The sequence below is a fragment of the Astatotilapia calliptera genome, chromosome 14 (assembly GCF_964374335.1).
Source record: "Astatotilapia calliptera chromosome 14, fAstCal68.1, whole genome shotgun sequence".
Classification (NCBI taxonomy): domain Eukaryota; kingdom Metazoa; phylum Chordata; class Actinopteri; order Cichliformes; family Cichlidae; genus Astatotilapia; species Astatotilapia calliptera.
The window spans coordinates 35,352,728-35,377,021 of record NC_137435.1 but is presented as its reverse complement, the minus strand read 5'-3'; the positions used below and the strand labels follow the sequence as shown (position 1 = coordinate 35,377,021).

The 24,294-nt window shown below is 42.4% G+C and overlaps 1 protein-coding gene and 1 long non-coding RNA gene across 5 annotated transcripts; both read left to right on the top strand.

The window, feature by feature from the left end:
• The first annotated feature begins 218 nt into the window (after positions 1–218).
• On the top strand, positions 219–24,214 carry LOC113036449 (large neutral amino acids transporter small subunit 4-like). Of its 4 annotated transcripts, none has more exons than XM_026192823.2 (15): positions 219–406; positions 2,403–2,625; positions 6,720–6,939; positions 7,030–7,085; positions 7,243–7,319; positions 16,736–16,828; positions 17,020–17,153; positions 17,574–17,785; positions 20,745–20,888; positions 20,998–21,015; positions 21,247–21,373; positions 21,455–21,587; positions 21,946–22,019; positions 23,449–23,572; positions 23,672–24,214. In XM_026192823.2, the coding sequence occupies exons 2-15, from the start codon at positions 2,466–2,468 to the stop codon at positions 23,831–23,833; spliced, it is 1,734 nt and encodes a 577-aa protein (XP_026048608.1). In that variant the 5' UTR covers positions 219–406; positions 2,403–2,465; the 3' UTR covers positions 23,834–24,214. The 4 variants fall into 4 exon arrangements, with proteins under 4 accessions (XP_026048608.1, XP_026048609.1, XP_080144770.1 ...); XM_080288644.1 differs by lacking the exon at positions 219–406 and adding an exon at positions 2,136–2,252; XM_026192824.2 differs by lacking the exon at positions 20,998–21,015.
• Positions 2,786–3,156, top strand: LOC145419993 (uncharacterized). Its single transcript, XR_013901270.1, has 2 exons — positions 2,786–2,897; positions 2,982–3,156. It is a non-coding gene; the product is annotated as an uncharacterized LOC145419993 (long non-coding RNA).
• Positions 24,215–24,294: the final 80 nt, after the last annotated feature.

The following is a 24,294-nucleotide window of genomic DNA, read 5'->3' as shown; positions in this document are numbered from 1 at the left end:
CACAGTGAGAGCTACATAATGACCAGCTGTTCAGTCCTTGTCCAAACAAGCCCCCACAGTATATTTCTTAATATATTGTGAAACAGTGCACATGTATAACATTGGAGCGCTCTGATTGGCCACGGCTGGTCTCTAGCTCAGCCAGTAGCCAATGGAGATGCTCTGTTGTTTGTGTACCGCTGCTGCGCTCATATAAAAGAGGAGGCGACGACCCCCGAGAAGGAAAACTGAGAACTGAAGAAAGCCAGGGGGCACCTGGCTGTGAGCTGTCACTGCTGCCCCGCGTCTCTTCCACCGACCGACGCTCTCACCCGCAGAGGCGGATCTGACTGCGAGGACCGAGCCGCTCAGCTGAACCCCCCCACACCCACGCCACCTCCAAGACCCATAGACGCGCGCGCTTCAGGTGAGGTTCGCACCAGAGGATGCTCTGCAGACACTGCTCCCCGGGGAAGAGGCTGCACATACTCTGAGAGGACATGATCTGTACAGGCGGCGTGTTGCAGTGTCCTCCTTCACTCACAGTGTCTCCGCTTTGCTTAAAGGCTGCTGAGAGGAAGCTCGAGCTGCAACAGCCGTGACTCTCTCATCAACTTCATCCAGCCTCTCACTGTGTGTCAGTCATTTTCCATCCGCGCCTCGTCTTTTCAGCGCTTTTTTTTACAGCAAACTTACAACTGATATGATAACACAGTCCATATTTACACAGGCACTCACACACACGAACATACTTAATTTTCCTCTCTTTATTAATCATTAATAACCAAACTGTTATTAACCAAACTGAAGGTGCCTTTAAAGTACTGGTTCGATTTATGGTAAAAGTAATGTGACGGAAGCTGCTGTCAAGAAGCAAAGTGATAGCGGGGATGCTTTGTTTTGGAGGCTTTGTGTCTAGTTAACTGTCTTTGTTTGGGCATGATTACGGCGGTTCCCCCTGAGCTGTTGTTTTTACTGAACAGCTGAGAGCTTCTGGCTGAGATCGGCGTCAAAGTGCTGAAGCCTAAAGTGTGCAGACCCGGAAAATCAGACGAAGTGGTTTTCAAAAATAAAAGCAGCAAGAATGCGTCGAGCGCTGAGAGCGCGCGGCTGAACGCGAACGCGTTTTATATTGAAATTCAAAACCGGAATAGGAATATAATGTTCTGTGTCGCGTGCAGGGGGCTAGAGATGTGGATCGAGGAAGGTGGAGGGGGTGTTTTGTGCGGATGCTTTTAGTCCAGTTCAGACCAGTTCTAAGGCTTCTGCTTGTTCATCGCAGTGTTCTTTGTGTCATTGTTCAGTACGACAAAGCTGTTGCTGAGAAATGCACAAACTTCTAATGAACTCTGGTCTGTGTGTGTTCAAGCTATATTAGCGTATTTTCACGGTCGTTAGTGTTGGGGTCGTCGAGTTAGGCTATCTCAAGTTCATATTCACACAAAAATGCAGACAGTAGGTTTAAAACGGTCTTCTTTCAAAAGATGACTGTCTAAGATGAACAAAGTGAAGGGAACAGATAGGTTATGTGTTCCAGCCAGGTGGAGTTTTTATCTGGTTATTAAAACAAGTACAATTACACATAATGTCGCTCAGTATTATCAGATAAATGTTGGCTGGGTGTTCGTAATAAATGCATTTCTGTATGTTTGAATACATTTCCAGTGAGTATTTTTTGCGTTATGACGTTCGCCTCTATAACGGTGCACACTGAGAAGCGCTCGCGCTGAACACCAACCAGCAGCAGCTGAGTCTCGCGCCGCGCTGGTTCGAACCGGCTGAGCTTGCGCTGCATTCAATTGAAGTGGGATTTTCGGACCACGTTTGTGACAAAGGGTTGCCACACAACCCCAAATAAAACGCCTCACGTTTCAGCAAAAGCAGAGGAGAAGTCGTGTCCTGTAAAGGCATTTTTTATTTTAAAACTAAAATAAAATTTAAATCTTACAGTTTCCACGTCAAAACTTATACAAACAACATTTTCAAAAATGTAAACACCCTCTGCTATGTCCTATTCGGGTGGAATACAACAGCAACCTCACGTGTAGCTGCTGTACAAACAACCAATAAGAGGAGACCTGTTGTACCCTGGAGCCAATCAGATATGTCAGGGGGAGACAGTTTAATATTTATAGGAGGGGTTTGCTTCTCAAATGTCTCAGCTGTTTTCAGTTTGTGACTGTCTTCTCGATCACAACCGTCCTCAGTAGGTTAGAAAAAAAAAGACCTGTACTGAATATGGATCCAAGAATCATCTAAAACACTTGCAAGAGGTCATATTGTTCAAATATTTCATAATGTTAAAGAACTACATGAACTAGACTTAACGAAAATAATTATAAATAAACCTGTAAGAAGTACCTCACCATGGGTATAATTTCTGGTTGTCATCTTGTTTCTGCTGTCTCTATCTTATCTTCCAGGCTTAAGCAGCCCTCCTCATATTCGGTCAGGTCTAGCACATTGCTACCTCTGATCCATCCAAAATGGCTCCTACTCTGGCCACGGCCTTCTCCCGCCGCTGGTGGATGGCGGTTACAGCAGTCATTGAGAACCTGCTTTTCTCTGCTGTGCTTCTTGGCTGGTCGTCCCTGCTCATCATGCTCAAGTCGGAGGGCTTCTACTCTTACCTGTGCAAAGGACGAGGTGAGTCTACTTTACTGTAATTGGGTTATCATGTGTGGTTTTGGTGAGGGGGTTGTTTACTTGGAGTCCTTGAGCAAATGAGTATCTGCTGAGGGCCCTTTTGACCTGTTTTAACAAAAACACATCAAATTCATTCATTTTCCATCCTTTCTGCCTTTCTGCATGACAATCCCCTGAGCTGGTAAAAAACTGAAAGCCTCAGGACATTGATCTGAACACTCAGGTGTACTTGCTGTTCCGCTGCTGTGGAATTATGCAGAACACATAAGCAAGTGTGCAAACCTTTTTGTAGAAATTACCCATGTTTTATCTTACTTTGGCACCTCATCCTCAGTGCAGTGTGTTACTTCTCTCAGCAGGAGCAGGACCTTTGAGAAAAGTGCCTGCCTGCATATTGGCAAACAAGAGCTTCTCATTGATCCAACAGTTGGCTTCTCCTTGTGGAAAATGGGTCATTATGGCGACAGCAGCCTAGGTCTGAAAAACCCTCGAAAGCATCCATAAAGTGCTCCAGCACAACAATGCCACAGATGCATCAGAGATGGTCATTTTGTTGTTATTTGATTCTGTCTCCTACTCTGTGATCAAAGATGATGCAGTGAGCTGCTGTACTCAGAGGGTTATAATTTGGTTATGAAAGATTGCCCTGTTTAAAAAGCAAAAAAACCCAACCAGATGAGGACAGTGGTTCCTCCATCCTAGCATTCGGTAATCAGTGCTGTCCACAGAAACAGTGTAGAGGAGGTGAAATGTAACAGCATGCTGAAGAGAACTGGCTGCTTCATCTTCATCATCAGGGATTGAGTTTTTATCCATTGCAGCCCGCCTGTGAAGGAGACCATTCATCCCTTCATTCTCCACAGTGATCATCAGACAGGCTGCTCTCTGTCTTTGTCTCTTTGATCCTCTGATTGTATCTTCCTCTGTGTATTTCTCTCTTTGTATCCTACAAAGCAGCAGCTGCGAAAGCCTTGCAGGGTTAATTTGTGCATATAAAGCCTTTTTTAAATCAATTTAGCTCTGATAATTCTCTTTCTCTGACTGTTTTGCTCAGGTCATTTCCTTATCTGTTTGCTCTGATTAAGCTTTAGGTATCTCTTACTGTTGACTCAGCTCCTTCCACAGTGACCTGACCTCTGGCACATCAGTGTAGCCCCACACTTTTAAAAACCACCCATTATTGTGTTAAATCTGCATTTTGTTTTTGTTTTTTTACATTTCACTTCAATTGTGAGAAGTCTGTCAGTGAAATTAGGAGGAAAAGGCATTTTTCTGCAAACAGACGCCCTGATGAGGGAGGAAAGGGGTGCTTTAGAGACTTAAATATGAAGGCACAGTGTGAATATATCATTCTTTGTGTGACTGATATTCTATTTGAATGAGCTGTTTGTTCAGTTTGCGCATATATCTCACATCAAATCATAAAAATAGACAGTTTGTGTTCCTAACCTTTGGTGTTTCTATGGTGTGAAGTGATCAAAACAGCTTTTTTATAGTTTTATTGTTTTACTCCAAAGGAAATCATGATTTCAGTACTTGAAGTAGAGTGCTGCTGCTCTGTTTGTATTTTACCTGTTGAGGCTACATGGGTAGGTGTACAGACTTGTAACAATCACTTGACCTTTGCATAATAACCACATCCTTACACGAGCCACTGATCACAAGAAGCACAGCCTTCCTAAGAGGTCACTTCTCTGTTTTTGTGTTAATACAGCTGCTGTAGCATGGTTGTGGTTTGTGGGCTCTAGAGCGATGTTTCTCTTCATGCTCTCCTGTCAGTTGGCTCTTTTAGTGATAAGCTACGTTTCTTGGTAAACAGTCAAGCCAAAAGAACGGTGCTCTTAGCACATTGCAGCAATGATGAAACCAAATCACTTTGTTGTAGATTAGACTATTTGACATCCTTTGTATCCACAGGAGGAGTTTATCAAACAAAAGGCCATGTTGAGAATCTTAGAAGGTTCCTGTGGTGTTGAAAATAACACTGAAGAGCGGTGGACGTATGTGACTTATCAGAAAGACGTTTTCAGAGAAGGGGAGTTGGAGCTTTATGCCTCAGTGTGTTTGCGTGGACATGTTTCTTCCATTATTGACTCATGTTTGCTGTGGCCATTTGATTAGTCAGCAGTAGTTGGGGCTACTGGAGGACAGATGCTGCTATCTTCCTTCACAGTCAGCACTTAATGCTCTTGTCTAGTTGATGTGAAATACCTGCCTGGGAGGCAGAGCACATAATCTATAATTGACAATAATATTAGATGAAAAAAAATAATTTTCGGATGTGGTGCCCATATGAAAGACTATTGACTGTTGTGATCACCTTACTTTACTAACCAGATGTGTTTCTTGCTACCAGGCAAGGCCAGCAACAAACGTTAAACTGCAGCAGTGGCAATGTGCAAAGTCATCTGACTTCCCCACCTGACTTCACCCTGTCGGGTTGTTAGCATAGCTAGCAGGCTGAACGTTCATAGACAACTGGATCTTGTGCATTGTTATCAAAATAAAAATGATCTCTTTCATTTTATAGGACTGTTGTTGTTGGTTATAACATAATCAGAATCAGGTAAACTTTATTAATCCCAGAGGGAAATTGAGTTGTCACAGCAGCAAATATACAGCAAACATCAAGAAGATTACTTCGGGGGGTGCCTCTTGTGAATCTTTGCCCAGGGTCTCAACAAATTTAAGAACCGCCACTGTTATTAACACTATAGGTGCCATTTAAAATGTATTCAATGTAATATCTTGGAGTTATTCGTGGTTCCCAGTGGATGAATCAGTGTGGCTTTTAATTTCACATATGTGTACTGGCTCTTTTTTTAAAGAAAAATTTTAAGATTTTGAGATTGGAAGCTTAATCCCAAACTGTAGAAACAGCAACCAAGGAAATGCACTGTTGAGTTTATCCATTTACTCTAAATCAGTATGATGATGATGCACCCTACCTTGTGGGAAGATCCTACTGTGTGTTTCATTAATTCAATCTATATTGAGGATGCGTTTGAATAAAATATATCACAATAGAGGTGGAAGACATTTAGTAACATCCCACAGATCATTCCATGTTTGTGCCCTCGTGCATAATCGAGCTCTTCTGCATGTGTTTAGCTAAAAGCAGCCTCTGGAGCTCAAGTGTCCTTGTGTTCCTCAGTGAATGAATGCACCAGCATTAGAATGACCCTGCAGTCATCAGATATTCACTAAGCCACGTTACCTTTCACCTCCTCTCATCACAGGGTGCATGCCAGTTTTTTCTGCACCACTCTGCCTTAAATATGAAATAACAGCTTTCTGTTGGTCTCGAACCAATGCCTAAGGGGTTTGAGACCAACAACAACAACAACACATCCGTCCTCCCATCCTCACTTTTCCTTTGAGTAGAGCTCAGTGACACACTCTTGTAACGGGAAACAGATTTCCAGTTCTGTTTACACTGAGTGTGCAGAGGCTTCAGCTGCTGTTGCAAACTTGCCCGCAGGACTCAAATAAAGAAAACACTCAGATGACTTTCTTTAAAGCTCCCTCCTCCACATATGAAGTATGTGGTAAATGCTGATTTGACTTGTATTGTTTTCCTTGCCTAATCAAAGACGAGTTGCTTTCCTCAATCAGTGCTCCTCTGTGTCCTCTGTCTATCTGTCTGACAACAGCAGAGTTTACCCAACAGCAGCGGTCTTATCGAGCACAAGGACAAAAATAGACTCCACATGAACTCAGTGGACTGTGTTTACCAGTAATTCACCAGAGGAGGCAGACTGATTAAAACTGTTACAGAGTTGCCCTGCACCATGTAGGGGGTTCAGTTTGGGTCTATTTCTGGTACTTGTTTACCCTGTATTGGGTTGTTTACTTGACCTTTGAATGAGTTTCCTGGCTTTTTTGATCAGAAGCTCAGCTCTGAGAGGGGAGGGGTGGCTGTAAAAGCTCAGTATTCCAAGAACAATATCAGAAATAAGCTCTGAAAAAGCAAGCAAGTGTTCATTTCAGATCTCACCTCTAGAAATGTCTAGAAAACTGTGTCATTATGTTGCAAAATGGAAATACTGGGGAAAAAAGTACATAAAATTCTGTCTGCTCTTATTTCCAACCAGAAAACAGCTCCAGCTTCAACTTCTCCAACACATCCACCCCTGCAGCCAAAGGTGCAGACGAAGAGTACTTGGAAATGAACAGCTGGCCCATCTGCAAAGACCAGGATGAGATGCTGAACCTGGCCTTTACTGTGGGTTCCTTCTTGCTGTCAGCCATAACTCTGCCCCTGGGTATTATCATGGACAAATACGGGCCGCGGAAGCTGCGACTGTTGGGGAGGTGAGCCCGTGAATCCTGCTGTCTGTTGGATAGTGATGGTTCTTTTCTTGTCCAACCTATTTTTCATAGCCAACTGCTTTGTCTTTCCAGTGCCTGCTTTGCCTTCTCCTGTCTTCTCATCGCCTATGGTGCCAGAGACCCCAACAGTAGGTACCTCTACCTGTGTCACATACATCTCATTACATTATCACGGCTCATATGATGTATTAATGCTAATTAATCAGATACAGTATGTGAGATTCGTCATGTGTTGGCCTAGTAAGTCGGTCTAGTAACATCTGCGTGTGTTGCTTTCTCCGGTAGATCTGTCCATCCTGATCTTCTTCGCATTGGCATTGAATGGGTTTGGAGGCATGTGCATGACCTTCACTTCACTGACGGTAAGAGATACTTTATGAAGCTCACATATTGGGACATACTTAGCTTTGGTCTGAAGCGCTGCTTCATTCCTACTTCTCCACAAGTCTTGTTTTTTACTGGGCGGTGACTGTCATGAATGGGACAGAAAACTGCATGTATATAATCAGCAATCAAACAACAACAACAACAACAAAAAATAACTACATTTGCCCCAAAATAAGCTTTTGAGAACCCTTTTTCCACTGGACCTTTAGCTTTCACTTCATTGCTGGGGAATTCTTCCTTGGTATGGTTTCAGCATTTGTTCACTGTTGAGTCTCTCTCTTATTTGACTTGGTAGTTGCCTGCTGAGGCTGTAATCTCTGCAGGCCACTGTGTGGTTATAATATATTCTGTGAATGAAATGTTATGACTTGAACAGTGCATAGAGTTTTAAACATGAAACCTTCGGTCACGTTATCAGGATATCCTTCATAACTCATCGAGGCACGCTGAAGAATCCCTTCACCCTGCAAAATGTCTCATAGCTCTACAAATAAAGTGTCGTGGAATACCTCAGTGCTTTTCATTTATTAGGACAACAACCTCATTTTTCAAGGAAAGGTAGTGCTGCCAGCTTCTCCGCAATCCGACACTAAAATCTCCACTTCGTTGGCAATTACATGTAGTTTGTTTCCTCTCTGAATGACAGCCTGTACTAAATATCAGTGAGCCACAACATTGTGATATCTGGAGAAATGAAAAGGTATTAAAAGGGGAGATGGAGGAAGAGAGTGAAGTGATGGCTTCAGACGTGCATACAAAGAAGTGAGGGGCAGAAAGATGGATGCATTCGACAGAGGAAACATTTAAAAAAGATGGCTGGAGGAAGAGCTGGAGAGAGACGGCTGACAACAGACTGCTTGGAGGAGAGGGATAAGAGGTAGTGTGCAGATAGGAGAAGGGTGGTGAGGGATGCAGTGACTGAGGATAGCCAGTGGTCAGGATGACCTCATCAGAGAAAGTGCTGCATCACAGGAGAGGACACGTGAGCAAGAGAGTTGTTACAAGGCAGAGAGCAGTGATCTATTATTCACTCCTGCTCTGGCTACGAGCCAAATAAAGACCTCTCCTCATTATTATTTCATCCACACGAGGACGTATGTGTGTGTGTATGTGTGCACGCACGTGTATCACTTTGTTGCTTCATGGTAGCTACAGTATTTCTCTTCCTGCCTGAACAGCCGAGGTGGACTCTCTCAGAAAGGGCTCAAACAGGAAGTAGCAACAGGAGGGTAGTGTGTGTATGTGTGTCTGCCTTCTCCACCCATGCTTTTCCATTTCCTTTCCAGGCTGTGTATTAGGACCCTGACAGATACATGCACTAGCTGTTCAGCTGGTTTTATCTTGCTGCACTCCTCCCTCCACACCCCCCACACACACACTAGTCTGAGCCTGGCTGTTTTCATCTTCTCCTGTTTCAGTTTTAGCTGCTCTCACACGACCGTCGAAACTCTGTGTGTGTGTGTGTGTGTGTGTGTGTGTGTGTGTGTGTGTTATTTTAGCTGAGTTACCGCTCCCTGCAGGTCCAGACAAACATTTCAGTTATACTGCCACTTCTGTGTGTGTGAGTGTGTCTGTGTCAGGGTGTTTGCAGAGCTTAAAAAGCACATAATCGATAGATTCAGAAGGTCGTAGAAGATTTTTAAAACTTCTAAATTTAACCTTTTTAAAATTTTTATTGGTCCATGTTGCTAAGAAGTATTGAAAAATAAAACCTAATCATAAAAAAGTGGAGCCCCTGTAATTTAACTTGGTCAAATGCTGGGGAAACTGAGAAAGAGGCAAATAAAGTGCTGCTGTGTGAATGCTTATCTGTTTCCATTCTCTTTTTCCTGAAGGTCTGTGTGAAGGGTTGTGAGAGGAAAACTATAACCTTATTTTTCAGGGCGTGGAAAGCTCTCAAGCTGCATTTGGACTATCATAGGTCACCGAAACTCCTCAGGTCACCGTGACCTGTGCCATTTTCCCACTGTGTGTCTGTGCATGTTCCCAAAATCATCCCCTTCCTCTACTGTTTTACGTTTCTTTTTAGTCTCTGTTCATTTGGCTTCTCCCCTTCTTACTCTTTGTCTTTGCCTCAATTCTACATTCTACCCAAACTCTTTGTCCCAAGCTGTCGATGAAAACAGGCAGTGAAGGATGAGCACAGGAGACAATAGAGAGGAAGGGAGCTGTGGTTAATAATGACTTTCTCTCTGCTTACAGTCTTGACTTGTAAGCAGTTTCATGTTACAAACCCCTCTACATACATATACATATACATACTGTAAAACCACACCCACAGGCACACGCCAAGCTCCGCCTCTTGTTTTTGTCTGGCTGGTGGGACATTTCGTATCCCACCCTGTTTGCTAAGTTTCAATCTGAAGCTCTGCTCAAAAATCAGCTTTTTGTCCAATGTCTTGAATGCACAGACTGTTTCTCTATCTGAAAACACATTTATTTACCAGCAAGCTCTCTGACTTGTGGTCATAGCTGCGAAATGTAAATGTTCTCTTCACTGAGTCACTTTCCAACTTTGAGATGTGGCTAAAGGAGAAACGGGGAGTGATTTCTTCTCAGTTGGACAATGTGTAAAGTGCGCACACAGCACTTCATTCCACCCGCTGAAGTGATGGGAGTTGTAACAAAAAGCAGTAAGATCAGGCTGGAGTGAGATGGAGGAAGCACAGTATACTATATAAATTGTTTACAGCACAAAACGTAGGGGAACAATGTTGGAGTGAAAAAGGTCAGGAGTTATTCAGTAATGTGAGATGGAAGCTGGCCAGACAGAGCAGCTATCGCTAATATCGAGTGTTACGTAGCGACATGAATGGTCTGATCGGGGTGGCTGAGGGGCTGGAATGACTGCAATGTTGGATCTTAATGTTAGCTCAGAGACATCCCCACCCTTCCAAAGTCATATTTCTGGTGGAAACATTGCTGGCTTTGTTGTTTGCTGGTTTCACCCCTAAATATGTTTAGAAAAAGAAATTGACTTCTAATAAGCGAGAGAGCGAGATGACGTCAGGTTGAATGAAGTATGCCTTTTGGTGTTTGTCATTTGGTGTTTGCTGTTCTTATGGTCCACTTGGCTGCTCTTTATGACTATCCTGTGTTTCAAGACAGGACCAGTCAGAGCTGGTTCTCAATGGTCAAGCAGCATCAGGGTGCTGAAGTTTCCACTTGCTGCAGCAAAACCCTCTTCCTCCTTTCATTTCTCTGTTCTTTCCTCTCAGAGGGCTGAATCGAATTTTCTCTTCTTTTTTTTCTGCACGAAAGACTCAGCATATTTTCCCACTCCTCACCCAGACGTCTTTTTCACGTCACACTGCCTTTTTCATTTCAGTTTTAAACACTCAGCGCAAACAGACACACACTCCTGGTGGCGTACAAACTATGCGCAAAAGTGTGCCGTGGCCAAAAAATTGCAATGACAGAATGTTTGCACGGTCCAGTGATAAGACAGTAGATGCAGACTGTAGTCTTACTCAGTTGCCTGAGTCAGTCTTGCCCGAAGCCCCTCTGATATATAATCAACAAACACGTAGAGTCTACTTATTATGTATAAGTGGGTCACAGCTCCTCTGTTTGCACTCACTACATTCAGCACTGTCACCAAATAACAATGAGTGAGCGCTATCCAGGTTACAGCGCGCCTGTGCGTTTGTTTGAAGCAAACATTATTAAAAAAAAGTTTTACAGTATTGACTCACACAGGTATGCTAGCAAATCTGTACTGTTGTCATAAGGTAGAGCTAAATGCTAATGTTAATATTTGCTAATAAACAAGTAGAGTTAAAGTGTGTTTAAAATTTAACAGCTGAAGCACATCAAGTATTATGGTCGGGGGTTTTTTCGGGCAATTTTTCTAAAGATTTATGATGTTACATGCCTAACATAAAGTTATTTTGGGAATACTGTTTTTTCTATTTAAACCTTTTCCATTTGGGTGTGTTAATAAAAAAAATGGTTTTAAATCACTGATGATGGCAGATTGTTTATTTAAAATGTTAAACGTTATATTTTTCTATCGGACACAGACTGAAATGTATCCATCTAACTTGACTCTGTTTCATTACCTTTGCTTACATTATCCATTGCAAACTCCTTCAACTTTGCTCAGATCTGTTTGCTGGTCTTTTAAGTGCTGTACTAAATTGGAAAGCTCAGTAACATTGTTTGCACATTGGCTTTTGCAAATCAAATCAGGATGCCCCCCTGGTCATAAAACACTTCTTAGCCCATTCCGCCTGCCTTATCAACAAAATAATGCAATGCTAACGTGGCCGCTGCATAGGTCCCCAACTTCCATGTGTAGTCTTTGCTATACTTCAGGATGTAAGGATAGACAAGAACACTTGCCAAAGGTAACTACTATACTAAAAAAACACAAGAATCAAGAACCAATTCCAGTTATCCAACTGATTTAAACCCTATGCTTCTAGCCCATGCAATTTCTTTCATCAGTGCTAGCCTGTGTTGTTGAAGTTGTGCGTGGCTTAACAGTGATGCTAAGCTGTTAGCGTGCCTTTAAATAATCCACCTGTTTGTATCAAGCCTCAGTGATAAAAGGGTTGTTCTGATGCAAAAAAAACAAACAACCTCTGTAGTCCTTGAGGCTAGCCAAAAAGGAGCATTTGTCAAAGAAACATTTCTTTTCACTCACATAAATCACACTGATGATATTGACAGCTTGCTGAAATGATAAGTGAAATGATAAGTTATATGGATACCCTTCAAACAAAAACCCAAACGCCCACTCTTTGCTTTCATATTTGTGTCTCTAGATATATTGGCGTTTTATAGTTGTCTTTATGTTTACGCCATTTATTAAGCACGTGCATTACCAAAAAAATAAATAAAACCGACACACCTGCTGAACCCAATAACCAGTCCCTGATCTCTTATCTCCAGGTCACTGCTCTGAAGATAAAATAGACCTTCAGTGGCTGTTCAAATACAGGGCCCATCATCTATGTGTGTACTTTGTGCAGGGATACACTGTGACCATAGAGCTAACAAAAGGGCTATTCAGGGACGAAGCAACAAGAGTGGTTAGTGATGGGTGTTATTACCTTCAGAGAGGTATAAGGTTGCTCTCAGTCTGTTCCTGCACCACTCACAACAGAAATGAACACAGCAAGTGTGATATTTGTGATGACGTGGAGATTAGAAAACTAATAGAAGTAGTAAGGGATTAGCAAAGCCTGTATTTAGTGAAGTAGAAAGGTGAGGACAGAGGTGAAATTTCCAGAGCAAACACTGGGAAGGTGTTGGATCAAGAACTACGTGATCACATACTGTACCTTGAAGGCCGAGAAACATAGGCAACACATTCCTCTGATGATTAGAAAAAGCACCAAAACAAGCGGCTGTTCTTTGAAGTCTTACAGGGACTGGGACTGAAAAACACACACAGATTTTTAGCTAGCTTAACAAACATCTGTTGAATGGATTGCCAAAAAGTGTTCGGCAGATATACTATACCCTATGGCTGACATTTAACAGTATGAATACAATTTTCAAGCCATTATCTATCATAATTAGGTTGTAAATATTATCTGTCAAGTTGGAATTGCAACTAAAACATTTTTATGAAAACTCTCATGTCATCTGACTTGGTGTTAAAAATTACTGCATGAAGAGTCAACTGCTTTTTTATCACTTTCATGATCAAGAGCTGGTTCATATATACAGACTTAATGAATCCCCTTTGAGAAAAATGTGTGTTTATACTGCGTCACAAATTTGTGATCACAGGAGCATACTTTTGTCTGTTGTTGAGAGGCCATTTACAGTTACAGTGTGTCTGTTAGCACGTGAGGCCACAGCTGATTCTTTGGTCAGTCTGCCTGACTTAAGTGTTATTGACTGCAGTTACGGAAACTCTGCTATCTCTTCCTCATCGAGCCCGACAGCTGCTTCTCCCATCGACGCACCCGCCCACACTTTGTCCTCACGCTGCTGAACCCATTAATCCCTACTTCTCCTTTCATGATTAGCAGACCAAACCAGTTTGTGACATGTTTTTGGAAAAGAGTGGTCTCAGCAGCTGACTCTGACTAAGAACTAGAGTCAGTCACAGAAACTCCCAGTGTGACGTAAGCTTGTTTTGCTCAGCAGTATCACAAGCACTAGATCTGTTATGTTTCTTTTTTCTTTTTTTCCCACTGCTTCGGGCTTGCTACCATTCACTCACGTGATTTTGTTTTCTCCCACTTTTAAGTGTGCTCACCGAAGTTAATGCCAATGATAACAGTTCCGTTCACCAGACAAAAAAGGTGAATGGCAGAAAAGTCAGGGACTGACTTATCAACACTGCAGTGGGCTTGTTCCTTTTTTAACTGTACTGAATATTTGGTAACTGAATGGGGAGCTATTTATTTGAACTAGGGATTAAGGGCCTGGATTAAAATAATTTATTAGAGAATCTGCCCCCCAGAGTGATTTCTGTTGTCCTTAAACACCCTGCTTATAATGAAATAATGGAGGATTACATTGAATTACTTTTTCCTTGATAATTTCCATTCAGTTGCTTAAATCAAAGCTCTTCCCATGATTTACAATATAATAACAGAACTCTTGCAAAAGTCTGGCATAAAAAGAGCCATCATCACAGGCCAGAGTGAGGAAGTGCTGCAGCGTCAGCAGGGAAATCTGAACCTGTTGACTGCATAGATTTGTGAGCGGGCTGCCATCATCGTGACACAGAATCTGCTGAGACGGGGATCTACATGTCCTCTGTCTCTTCTTCACCAAGCGAGCCAAAGGTCAGCCAACTTGCTCCCTTGTAGCGCAGGAATTTGGGGGGGGGCTTGTTGTTTTGGATGACCTGGCTGGGGTGTAGTGATTTTTTTTGTAGCTCACCTTTGCTCCAATTAGTGCAGGGAGTAACGTCCATATGGGGTGAGGGGGTTCGAGCAGCTGGCTAACAAGCTTCGCCCCTGTGGCGAGCACAGCGCCTCGATGGACGGGTGGATGGACAGATGAGGACAATGAGAGGGGAGCTGGAGGGAAGCGCCTCCGCTATTTATGACCCATAATAACGCTTTCAGTGATGAGTTACAGTCAAATTTTGAACTCCCTGCCCATGCTTGTTCACTGTGGGAGCTTCCTTTCAATGCTTTTGACTCTAGAGTTTGATTTCCTCTCTCCTATATAGCACTTTGAATCCAGATGGCACAGATGAACTCTGACCTACATCAGACCAGTCAGCCACATGGTGCTCTCATGTTCACACTGTTTTTCACTTCCTCAAGACGGCTGTTTACACTCTGAAGTTACCTAGTAAAGGAACAGGACGTACACTTATTTCTCGTCAAGAGCTGAGTGTCATTATGCAAGGCCCGAGCTTTTTTTGTCTCTGCTCTTCTGCAGATCTCGGAACAAAAACTCATCAATGCAGGCAGTACAGAGTGTGCAAATAATTGGTGGGGACAAGACTATCACCAGTCAATATTTGTGAGCAGCAGATTAAACTATTCGCCATTTGTATGCAGTGTGCTGCATTCTTTCACAGTCAGTGGCCATTTGCAGGTGTAAGTGGATTGAAGGACAAAATATGACAACAAAGATTATTGCGCAACCTAATATGCTGCCCACAGAGCAGAAATGAAGCTAATCCAATTATAGATGGGTAATAGATGTCATTTTGGCTGCAGCAGCTCCACTGCTGGAGGTTAATGGGCTGTGATACATGTGAGTTTAGTTCAATGCTGTAACTTTTCCTGATCAGTACAGCCTGTTTCCTCAGGCACCAATTCAGGTATAAAGTAGCAAATGCTAAAATGTAGCGTAGCATAGCGGTTTGCTGAGATTAGCCCACATGAGCTAATATTACTCACAGTGAAAACAGATTCATGGTGTGCTGTCATTAAAAACTTTCATTTGCAGCAGAAGACATGAACTGTTCAGCATTTTGATCATCTGCCTTTACAAATGTAGAACGTGGACGACAGGGCTGAGCACGAGCTCTATAGAAACAAGTATTATATTGCTGTAAAGAGACATGCCTGCCTGAATGTACTTGAGTGGTGGATCACGGGGAATAGTCAAAGGAGCTTGCAAAGAAAAGCGTCTGGACTTCTTTAAGTTACTTGAAGACGTTTCACCTCTCATCCGAGAAGCTTCTTCAGTTCTAAGGTCAAATGGTGGAGAGTCCCAGAAAGATAAAACGCCAAAACACAGACTTAACAATGTGGTGTATGCTGTACAGTGCAGCGAGGAATGCCCAGACCTCTACATTGGAGAGACCAAACAGCCACTTCACAAGCGCATGGCACAACACAGAAGAGCCACCTCCACAGGACAAGACTCAGCTGTCCATCTGCATCTTAAGGATAAAGGACACTCTTTCAAGGATGCCAATGTTCACATTTTGGACAGAGAGGACAGATGGTTTGAAAGAGGAGTGAAAGAAGCATCTATGTCCACTGTGAGCGAACATCTTTGAACAGAGGCGGTGGTTTACGACACCAACTCTCTGCCATCTATAATCCAGTTTTGAGATCCCTTCCCAGACGCCTTAACGCCCACTCACATCCTGGGCCATCTGATCTCAGGAATTCGCATGATAAGGTGGGGCCAGGTTTCACAATGAACTCACCCGAAACTCTGGCTGATTGGGACCCACGCCCAGTTTCACACCTTGGCTCAGGCGATTAGAGGATCATCAGGGGGTCCTTTTGTCCCTCTGTGGGGGGTTACTCCCACTAGGTTTATATCTGGGACTCTCCACCATTTGACCTTAGAACTGAAGAAGCTTCTCGGATGAGAGGTGAAACGTCTTCAAGTAACTTAAAGAAGTCCAGACGCTTTTCTTTGCAAGCTCCTTTGACTACGATGACCTGGATGACTGAGAACCTTCACAGACATCACGGGGAATAGTTCAGGGCTTTGCACACGCATGTAGTAGTTACTAGTCACAGGGTAGTCACACCTTACGCTGCTTTATCTTCTGTTTTGCTTTATATGGGACTGTCATTTGGAAGCAGACAACTTGAAAGTAGCGACTGAGCCCTTACAGATATTAGGAAAATGTTTGGTAAGTTTATTTCTCAAGCGAGTAGATGGCTGTTTTGCATTTGATTTGTTTTTGCAATGAGAGGAGTCGCCTCCTACTGGGCACTTTTCACACTCGAAAGCCTTCATCTATAACACAGCTAACGAGAAAGCTGTTTTATCTTTGTTTTTGTTTCGCAGTTTCTTCATGCTATGGATTATTGATTATTTTTTGTCCTCCTTTAAGCCCCTGGCCACTAGTTTTTGATAATGTAAATCATAGTTAGGTGACATAAAGAGGTCAAGCTTGACTGCTTTGCTTCTTATGAGTCTGTGGACATTTTGTGCATTTAAATGAACTTGGTCTTGCAGTTAAATGTGTAAACTGATCTGTCTGCTCTCTTCACAGCTGCCCAACATGTTTGGAGATCTGAGGTCGACCTTCATTGCCCTGATGATTGGATCCTATGCTTCCTCTGCTGTCACTTTCCCTGGCATCAAGGTAACTTACAGTCACTCACTTACTGTGGCTGATTCTTGATTTACTTTAAACATCCACGTGTCCTCATCCATGACTGAAAGATTTTCCTAAAGGGCAATATTAACTCAGAAGGAATAACCCTGCAACTGTAGAGTGTGTTATTGATTCTCCATTATGATGTTTTTGTGTGCGTCCCATCTTCCTGCCTGTAGGTGATCTATGATCTGGGTGCCACATTCATCTCCATCCTTCTGGTTTGGGCCGGCTGTGCCTGCCTCGTCTTCTTGAACTGCTTCATCAACTGGCCTTTGGAGCCCTTCCCTGGCCCAGAAGACATGGACTTCACGTAAGACAAACAGGCATACTTAGTCTGGCATGCACACAAAGCCGCATGAACATATGTGTAGCTTCCAGCTATTGTTTTTAAGCAGCCACTGCAGTATTATTAGCTAAGCTCGAGTTATACCTGCTTGAAAAAGGATTCTGACTGAGCCTAGGGATTCTGGATTTTCCACACAGATCACTGCTTTACCTCATACACACTGCAAGATTGTATACACGTACAAGCGCACACACTTATGTGCAGTAAATCCCAAAATAATGCAGTGGAGACCAAGTGAGCCCTAAAGGGGAAAGACCATAAAACCAGATGATCGGCCTACTTTGCTCTCATTCACCTGGATCTTTTAATGTTTCCTTAGCCTGTTTTCCTTTTCCTTTAGGTGTCTGCTTACATTTCCCCTTCTTTCTTACTTTCCTTTCTCAGGGTGAAAATCAAATTCAGCTGGCTGGGATTTGACCATAAGATCACCGGGAAGCAGTTTTATCGGCAGGTGACCACAGTGGGACGCCGTCTGAGCGTAGGCCATGCCATAAAGCAGCAGGAGGCACCCTCCAAAGAGCTGTCCACACAAGAGGCCAACAAGCTGTGCCTGTCCACTGTTGACCTGGAGGTGAATTGCAAGAGTCAGGAGGAAAGTAAGTCTGAATATGCTCTAACATCTAAAGTCTGTTATATAAAGACAGGATGAACTTAAAATAGAAACTAGTTGAATTGGAGCAACAGTTATGTTTCTTGAAAGACTGTAAAAGCCCATTCACAGTTTTTAGCAGTGGCTTTCTTTGCCATCTGGTCGTCAAAACTGGAATCTAAGCAAGCTGCCGACAGAATATAACTGCTGTCTGTAAGAGGAAGAAATCCAAAAACATGCACAAGTCAGCACAAGTGTACCTTGTGATCAAATTAGTCATTCTTGAGTAGATACTAGCTTATGAATATTCTCACAACTCAACAGTCAGTCAGTTGGTGCAGTTAGACTTGAAACGGACTGAGCAAAAGAGGTGCTAAGTGTGTTAGGTTTGCCAGTAATCAAGTCATAAAAGTGTATCTCTTCTCTTTGAAAGGACTGATGCCAAGTGGAATCCCACATAAATAAAATAAATCCCACTGATATGAAAAGTAAAGACTTGAATTCCATTGTTATAGCGTAGGTAAGTGCAAAGTGTTATAGAACTTTTAAAAATTAACTTAATGTCCTTACTGTGTGCTTTGAATCATAAATCCAAGTTAAAATATAGACAATAGACTTATTAATATACTTAAAATTTTGTAATTTATTTTGGCAATGAATATTATTTACATAGAATATTTAACAATGTATTTCAGATGAAGTTTAAAAGTGTGAAATTTTTTAAAAAGGCTAACACTTCTGTTAGTTTTTACATTTTTAAAATGTGATAACACTGTATATAGTGTTTTAGGTTGGTTGGCAAAAAAATATCACATCCATGCTAAGGTAACCTCTGTTACCCATGCACTTTTTCAGTCCCTCCTGGCTTTTCTAACAGGGTCAGGGACTCCCAGTGGGTTAGTCTTGTCACACCTCTCTCGGTCTCTTTGGTACCAAACGGACCGTGGAATCGGTTCAGACCCTGTTCTTAGAAAGGGGCTCAGCAGGTGTGTGTCGCGCTGGCAGGGAGCCCTAGAGAAGCACTGCGGTGGACTGTATCAGCCATTACAGTGAATTTCTGACTGTGTGTGTGTTTGGAGTGCATTCAGGATGCCCGTGGCTGGTTTCATAACAGCTGGACATGTCGGGATGTTTAAAGAGGCCCATATTACACCCTTGAACACAACCTTGTTGCTCTCTCTGTTTGCTGTAAGTTGAAGCAGCTGTGAGGGTTGCAGAGTACATGCATCTTAGGCCTTGGCCTATTCCTCCTGCCTCCTCAGATATAAGGATCAAGGTCAGATTCAAATGTTTGTGTTTTCTGTTAGGAATGCACTTAAATCAAGTATCTGGACCGGCACAGTCAGCACTTGTTTGGTATGTTAAGTACACTTTGTACTAGAGCTGTAGACAGAGAATGAAGGCCAAAGAACTTTTTGTAAATAAATTGGTAGATTTTGTAAATGTTGAAATGAAATATAAGCTAGTTTTAGATTAACAGCTGTATTCTCTTATAAATTATTTTAGTGCTCTATGAGCATTTTCAAACAATTAAGTCCAGGATAGATACCTGTTGTTGAAGACAATGAACCCATCTGCTTCATCTGGGTACCCATCATTAGTTGGTGTGTCCGGGGTTTCTCTGTATGGACAGCTGTCCATTTTCCACTTCTATCCACAGCATTCATTAATGATCAACGTTTCCTAGAACCCGCTTTCCTTTGAATCCTCCAGACGTTCATTCACATTAAGATGTCACCATAACACCTGGGTGCCAGTGGGAAAATTTACATGTCAGTCTCATCCGTTCCTCTCAGCCAGTGGAGTTTTCCATCTGTTTAGAAAGTGAAAAGAGACTCTGCATGTTTGACCATCTGTACTTTAGATGAAAGTTTGTTGGTGCTGATAGTGGAGGCTTCAAACAAGGTCATCATCATGTAGGTTGTTTGTCAGGATGCTATGAATACACTCGTACGTTGCTATTTTTTATTGAAATGAGCGATCTTTTTTTTCTTTTAAAAAAATCAGTTTCCTGGAAATGTTGTAAACATCACAATCGCTGTAACAGCAGTCTGACATCTTCGGCTGCAGTGAATTACCTACTCATCCATTGTAGTGATTGTCATGAAATTTGGCAGACGTCGTAGTCTTGCCAGGATGAATTGTAAAGACTTGTAAAAACAGGCCAACGTATCAGTCAGCCCGGTACATTCAGAACTAATGAACATCACATCAGCCTCAGCTGTGCTCCTGTTTGATTAGCAAACATTTGAATGCTAACATTAACACTCAGCGAACCAGCAATGAACTTAGAGCCTGATATAGGTCGATATTGACTGATACTGGCCTAGTTGACTGATATGATATGAATAGCAATGAGAAAAGAAACAAATATGGTAAATACATCTCTTGGTATTGGCTCAGGATTTTAGTGCATCCCTGCTAGCGCAGTAAATTATTTTCATAAAGTGGTAAACAGTACACCTTTATGCTGACTCATTATGCAAATTAGCACAGTCATGTTAGACTTTCATCTCAAAGCACTGCTGTGCCTAAAGTCATCCTCAGTGTACCACAACTTAGGCCTCATATATTTTATGATTTTTTTTTTTTACCACTGAACACTTGAAAACTGATTATCATGTCCCACAAGCAATGAACAGTTGATCTTAGTCCTTACATTGACTTTTGCTCTTAGTGTTTCCTACATCGTGCACAGATAAAGTTGATTTTGCAAACATCTTCTGATGCAGGCAGTGTCATAAAAATAGATTATAGAACTTTCTGCTCCGTAAAAGGATTTGGATGTTTCCCTAAAGGCCTGTGAAGCTTTTTGGTTTTTCCACTGAATAATTCCCCTACCACGAGATTTCAGCTGTGTACAGAAGGAAATAAAATCTCCTTATCCAATATTTTTGGTTAATATCTTTGTGGTATATTAACACAGTGATTTGATCTCACCCTGACTTCTCTCATTTCCTCTGCAGCTCAGAGCTTCATGAAGAGTATCTTCAGTCCCATCTTCTTGCTGAGCCTTATCACCATGTGTGTGACTCAGCTGCGCCTCATATTCTACATGGGAGCCATGAACACTATCCTGGAGTCCCTAACAGGCAGAGACCTCAGCACAGGTGTGTGTGGTTGTTAGTGTGTCAAGCTATACATGTTTTGAGAGTGGTTGCGTTTTTATCTTTAACACCTCTTTGACATCTCTGTCATGCTGGCTTCCTGCTGTTGCAGTGGAGAGGATGGAAGTGGGTAAGAGACCTGAGGCCACACTAGCAACCCTCTGCCCCCCTCCCTACCCTAAACTGTTTGTCCACTTTTTTGTCTAGAGCATGACCCCGCCCCCCCAATAACTCCATGACATCTGCAAACTGTTTTTCCATTCCTGTCAGTGTGCACCACCCTCTGATGTCTTCATACTATTTACCGGATGTTCACCCTGAAACCGTATTAACGCTGCCTCTGCCGCTGTTTGTCTCCTAGTGAGCGTGTACACCTCCATCTTTGGCGTGCTCCAGCTCCTATGTCTGGTCACCTCTCCTGTCATTGGCTACGTCATGGACTGGAAGCTTAAAGACTGTGAGGATGAAAACGACAAGAGCACCAAGAGGTCAGCGTGCGCGCTAAGGAGGAACAAATAATTCTATTTTTCTCAATTTTTTTTAAATGTTTTCTTCTTTTGTTCTATCAGAGAGCCTGGGCAGCCCCGTCGCCCTGACAAACGGATCCAGAAGATCGTCAATGCCACCAGAGCTTTTATCTTCACCAACATACTCCTTGTTGGCTTTGGAGTCACCTGCATCATCCCCAACCTCCCACTTCAGGTATGCAGTAGGAGGCTGGGGGAGCCATTTTATTGAAGTGTTTAGGTGGTGTGGGTTCACGCTCCTCTGCATGTGCTGCTGCTGTATGTCTCCCCTAGAGGGAGACTAAACACTGCAGAGAGAGAGAGTGATGTACATGATATTCAAACCACTCACATGGCAATGCAGCTGCTGATATTTCTAAGTGATGTGGAGCCACCTAATGGACAAAAATGTTGTTGCAGTTTATTTTGTTCTCTCTTGAATCTCATTTGTCAAAGACAAACCCTTTTGTTTTTCAGTGAAAACCCAGCAGGTCGGCCCTGAGCATGTATTTACTGTAAAAATCTTTCTTTTCCTCTTTTCTCTCCTACTTCAGGTTGTCTCCTTTGTCCTGCACACTATTGTGAGAGGCTTCATCCACTCTGCAGTTGGCGGGCTTTATGCTGCTGTGTAAGTGTGTGACACGTTTAAAAGATGATGGCAAACCAGTAAGGAATCATGCAGCCTAATGCTGTCCTACACTAGATACAGAAAGTGACTAAAAATAAGTGAATTTTAGGCATTTCTTCTTCTGTCCTTCTGTGCCAGCAATCACTCTTTTTGGACAACTTTCCACAAGATTCTGGACATAAAGCCTGTGGGCCAGAATTGGTCCAGCAAAGACAAAATGAAGGAGGGCATAAATTTTGTCCCGCTTTTCCTATTAATAAAGACCCCCTCCCCCATTGCCATTCATACTACTAAATTAAGATAAACAAGTGATAGAAAATTTGTCTACTATAAAAAGATGTCTTCTTTTTTAACACTTTTTCCCACTGTTTTAAAAAAACATTTTATGCAAATTAACAAAAACTTTATAAAACTGTATATTTTATATTTACTGGGCATTCTGGGCAGTGTGCTATGGGATTTTTTTTTTTTTGTAATTTTACATTTTACCATTTTTGATAATTTCTCTGATTCTGCCACTTAAAATTAAAGTAGGCTGTATATAGCCCACAATGCAACATGTTTTTGACATTCCCGTATTAGAGCAAAAAAAGAAGTCCACCACTGCTGTTAAGCGATGAAGTCTGGCTCGCAGTCACATGTTCTTAGTATTTAACACTAAACTTTCACACTACAGTTACTTTGGTCAAAAAAACAACCCAACTATCATCTAATGTTTGAAATTATAAGCAAAAAATGTATTCTGAAAAATGTAAAACAAAAGCTGTCAAGCTAACCAAATCTGATGTGAAAAAAAAAAGAATAAAACTGTCTTCACCTAAAATGGATTCTGTTTATAAATCTGTTAAAACTGGAAAAACAGTTTCTTCCGTATAGATATTATATTTGCAGTAAATAGCACTCCACATAATTAAAAATGGACTATAAGCATGTAAAAGAAGTGACTATATATATGTATAGACATTGCATATTTATTATGGAGATATGCAAATGGCTATTATAATTACGTAGTTTAGGTGAGGTGTTCTCACACTTTGGCCTGTAGCAGCCACATGTTCTTGCCTGTTGACCTGCGACTGTGTGCAGGGTGATAAGAGCTCAAAAATCTTATGAAAAATTTCCAAATGACTGCAGCTGGAGATTAGCTGACACTGCCGCATTTAGAGAAAATGATGATTGGGCATTTTTCTTGGAATGAAATAAAATACCTCTGAGTTGCAGGAACAGTATTATCCAAAATGAGCCTACACAGGATGTGAATATTACATAACAGTGTGTCTGGGGGCATGCGATATATAACTGGCTGTGAATTTGTTTTTAATTTGACTCACTGTAAATTGATTTAATGGGCCTGATAGTTCACTCAGGTTAGTTATGTGACAAATGTGTTCAAATTTCCCATATGACTCATGCTGTTTATCCCCTGCAGGTATCCATCCTCGCAGTTTGGCAGCCTGACAGGCATGCAGTCTCTGATCAGCGCTCTGTTCGCCCTGCTCCAGCAACCTCTCTTCATGGCCATGGTGGGACCCCTGGAGGAAGACCCCCTATGGGTAAGATGATGCACATATAGAGATACTGGCTTTAAAGAGTGTAGTATTCAAAGTTTACCATATCATTCTATCTAACTGCTTTACTCACGCGGTGCCCAGGTGAACGTGGGTCTCCTGGTGCTGAGCATGCTGGGTTTCTGCCTGCCCTTCTACCTGCTGTACCACAGCCGCCAGCTCCAGCGCCTCCGAGACGAACGTGACAAAGATCCCAAGATCTACGTTAAGATGAACAACGGCAGCACGCCCGAGGCCTGCGTGTAGACGGGCATGAAGATGATTTTTACAAAGTAGATGAGCTACACTAAAGATGGAGGGGACTGAGGTCACGTTACTGTGGGACATGTGACGAACGAATTCACTCTGAGACCGCCGCACCTCACACTCACAAATCTTACATTCCGCATGCTCACACAGATGCACACACTTCCACCATCATACTGACACCCATATGTGACTGAACACCACTGTGACACCTCCTTCACCCTCTCTGTGAAGAACCCCTAACACACACACACACACACACACACACACACATTCTTTCCACATGGAGAGCTTTCAGTTCCTTGACTTCACCCGTGAACTGAGGAGAAAACTGACTAAAGGGAGAGAAAAGAAGCAGCTGCTTCAACCTCCCCAAAGGTTCCTCCTCTCTCTTTTTTCTTCATGTCTGCCATTTTGTATTTCATGCTGGTTTAGCTTCTCCTAGTCCTACTCAAGAGACC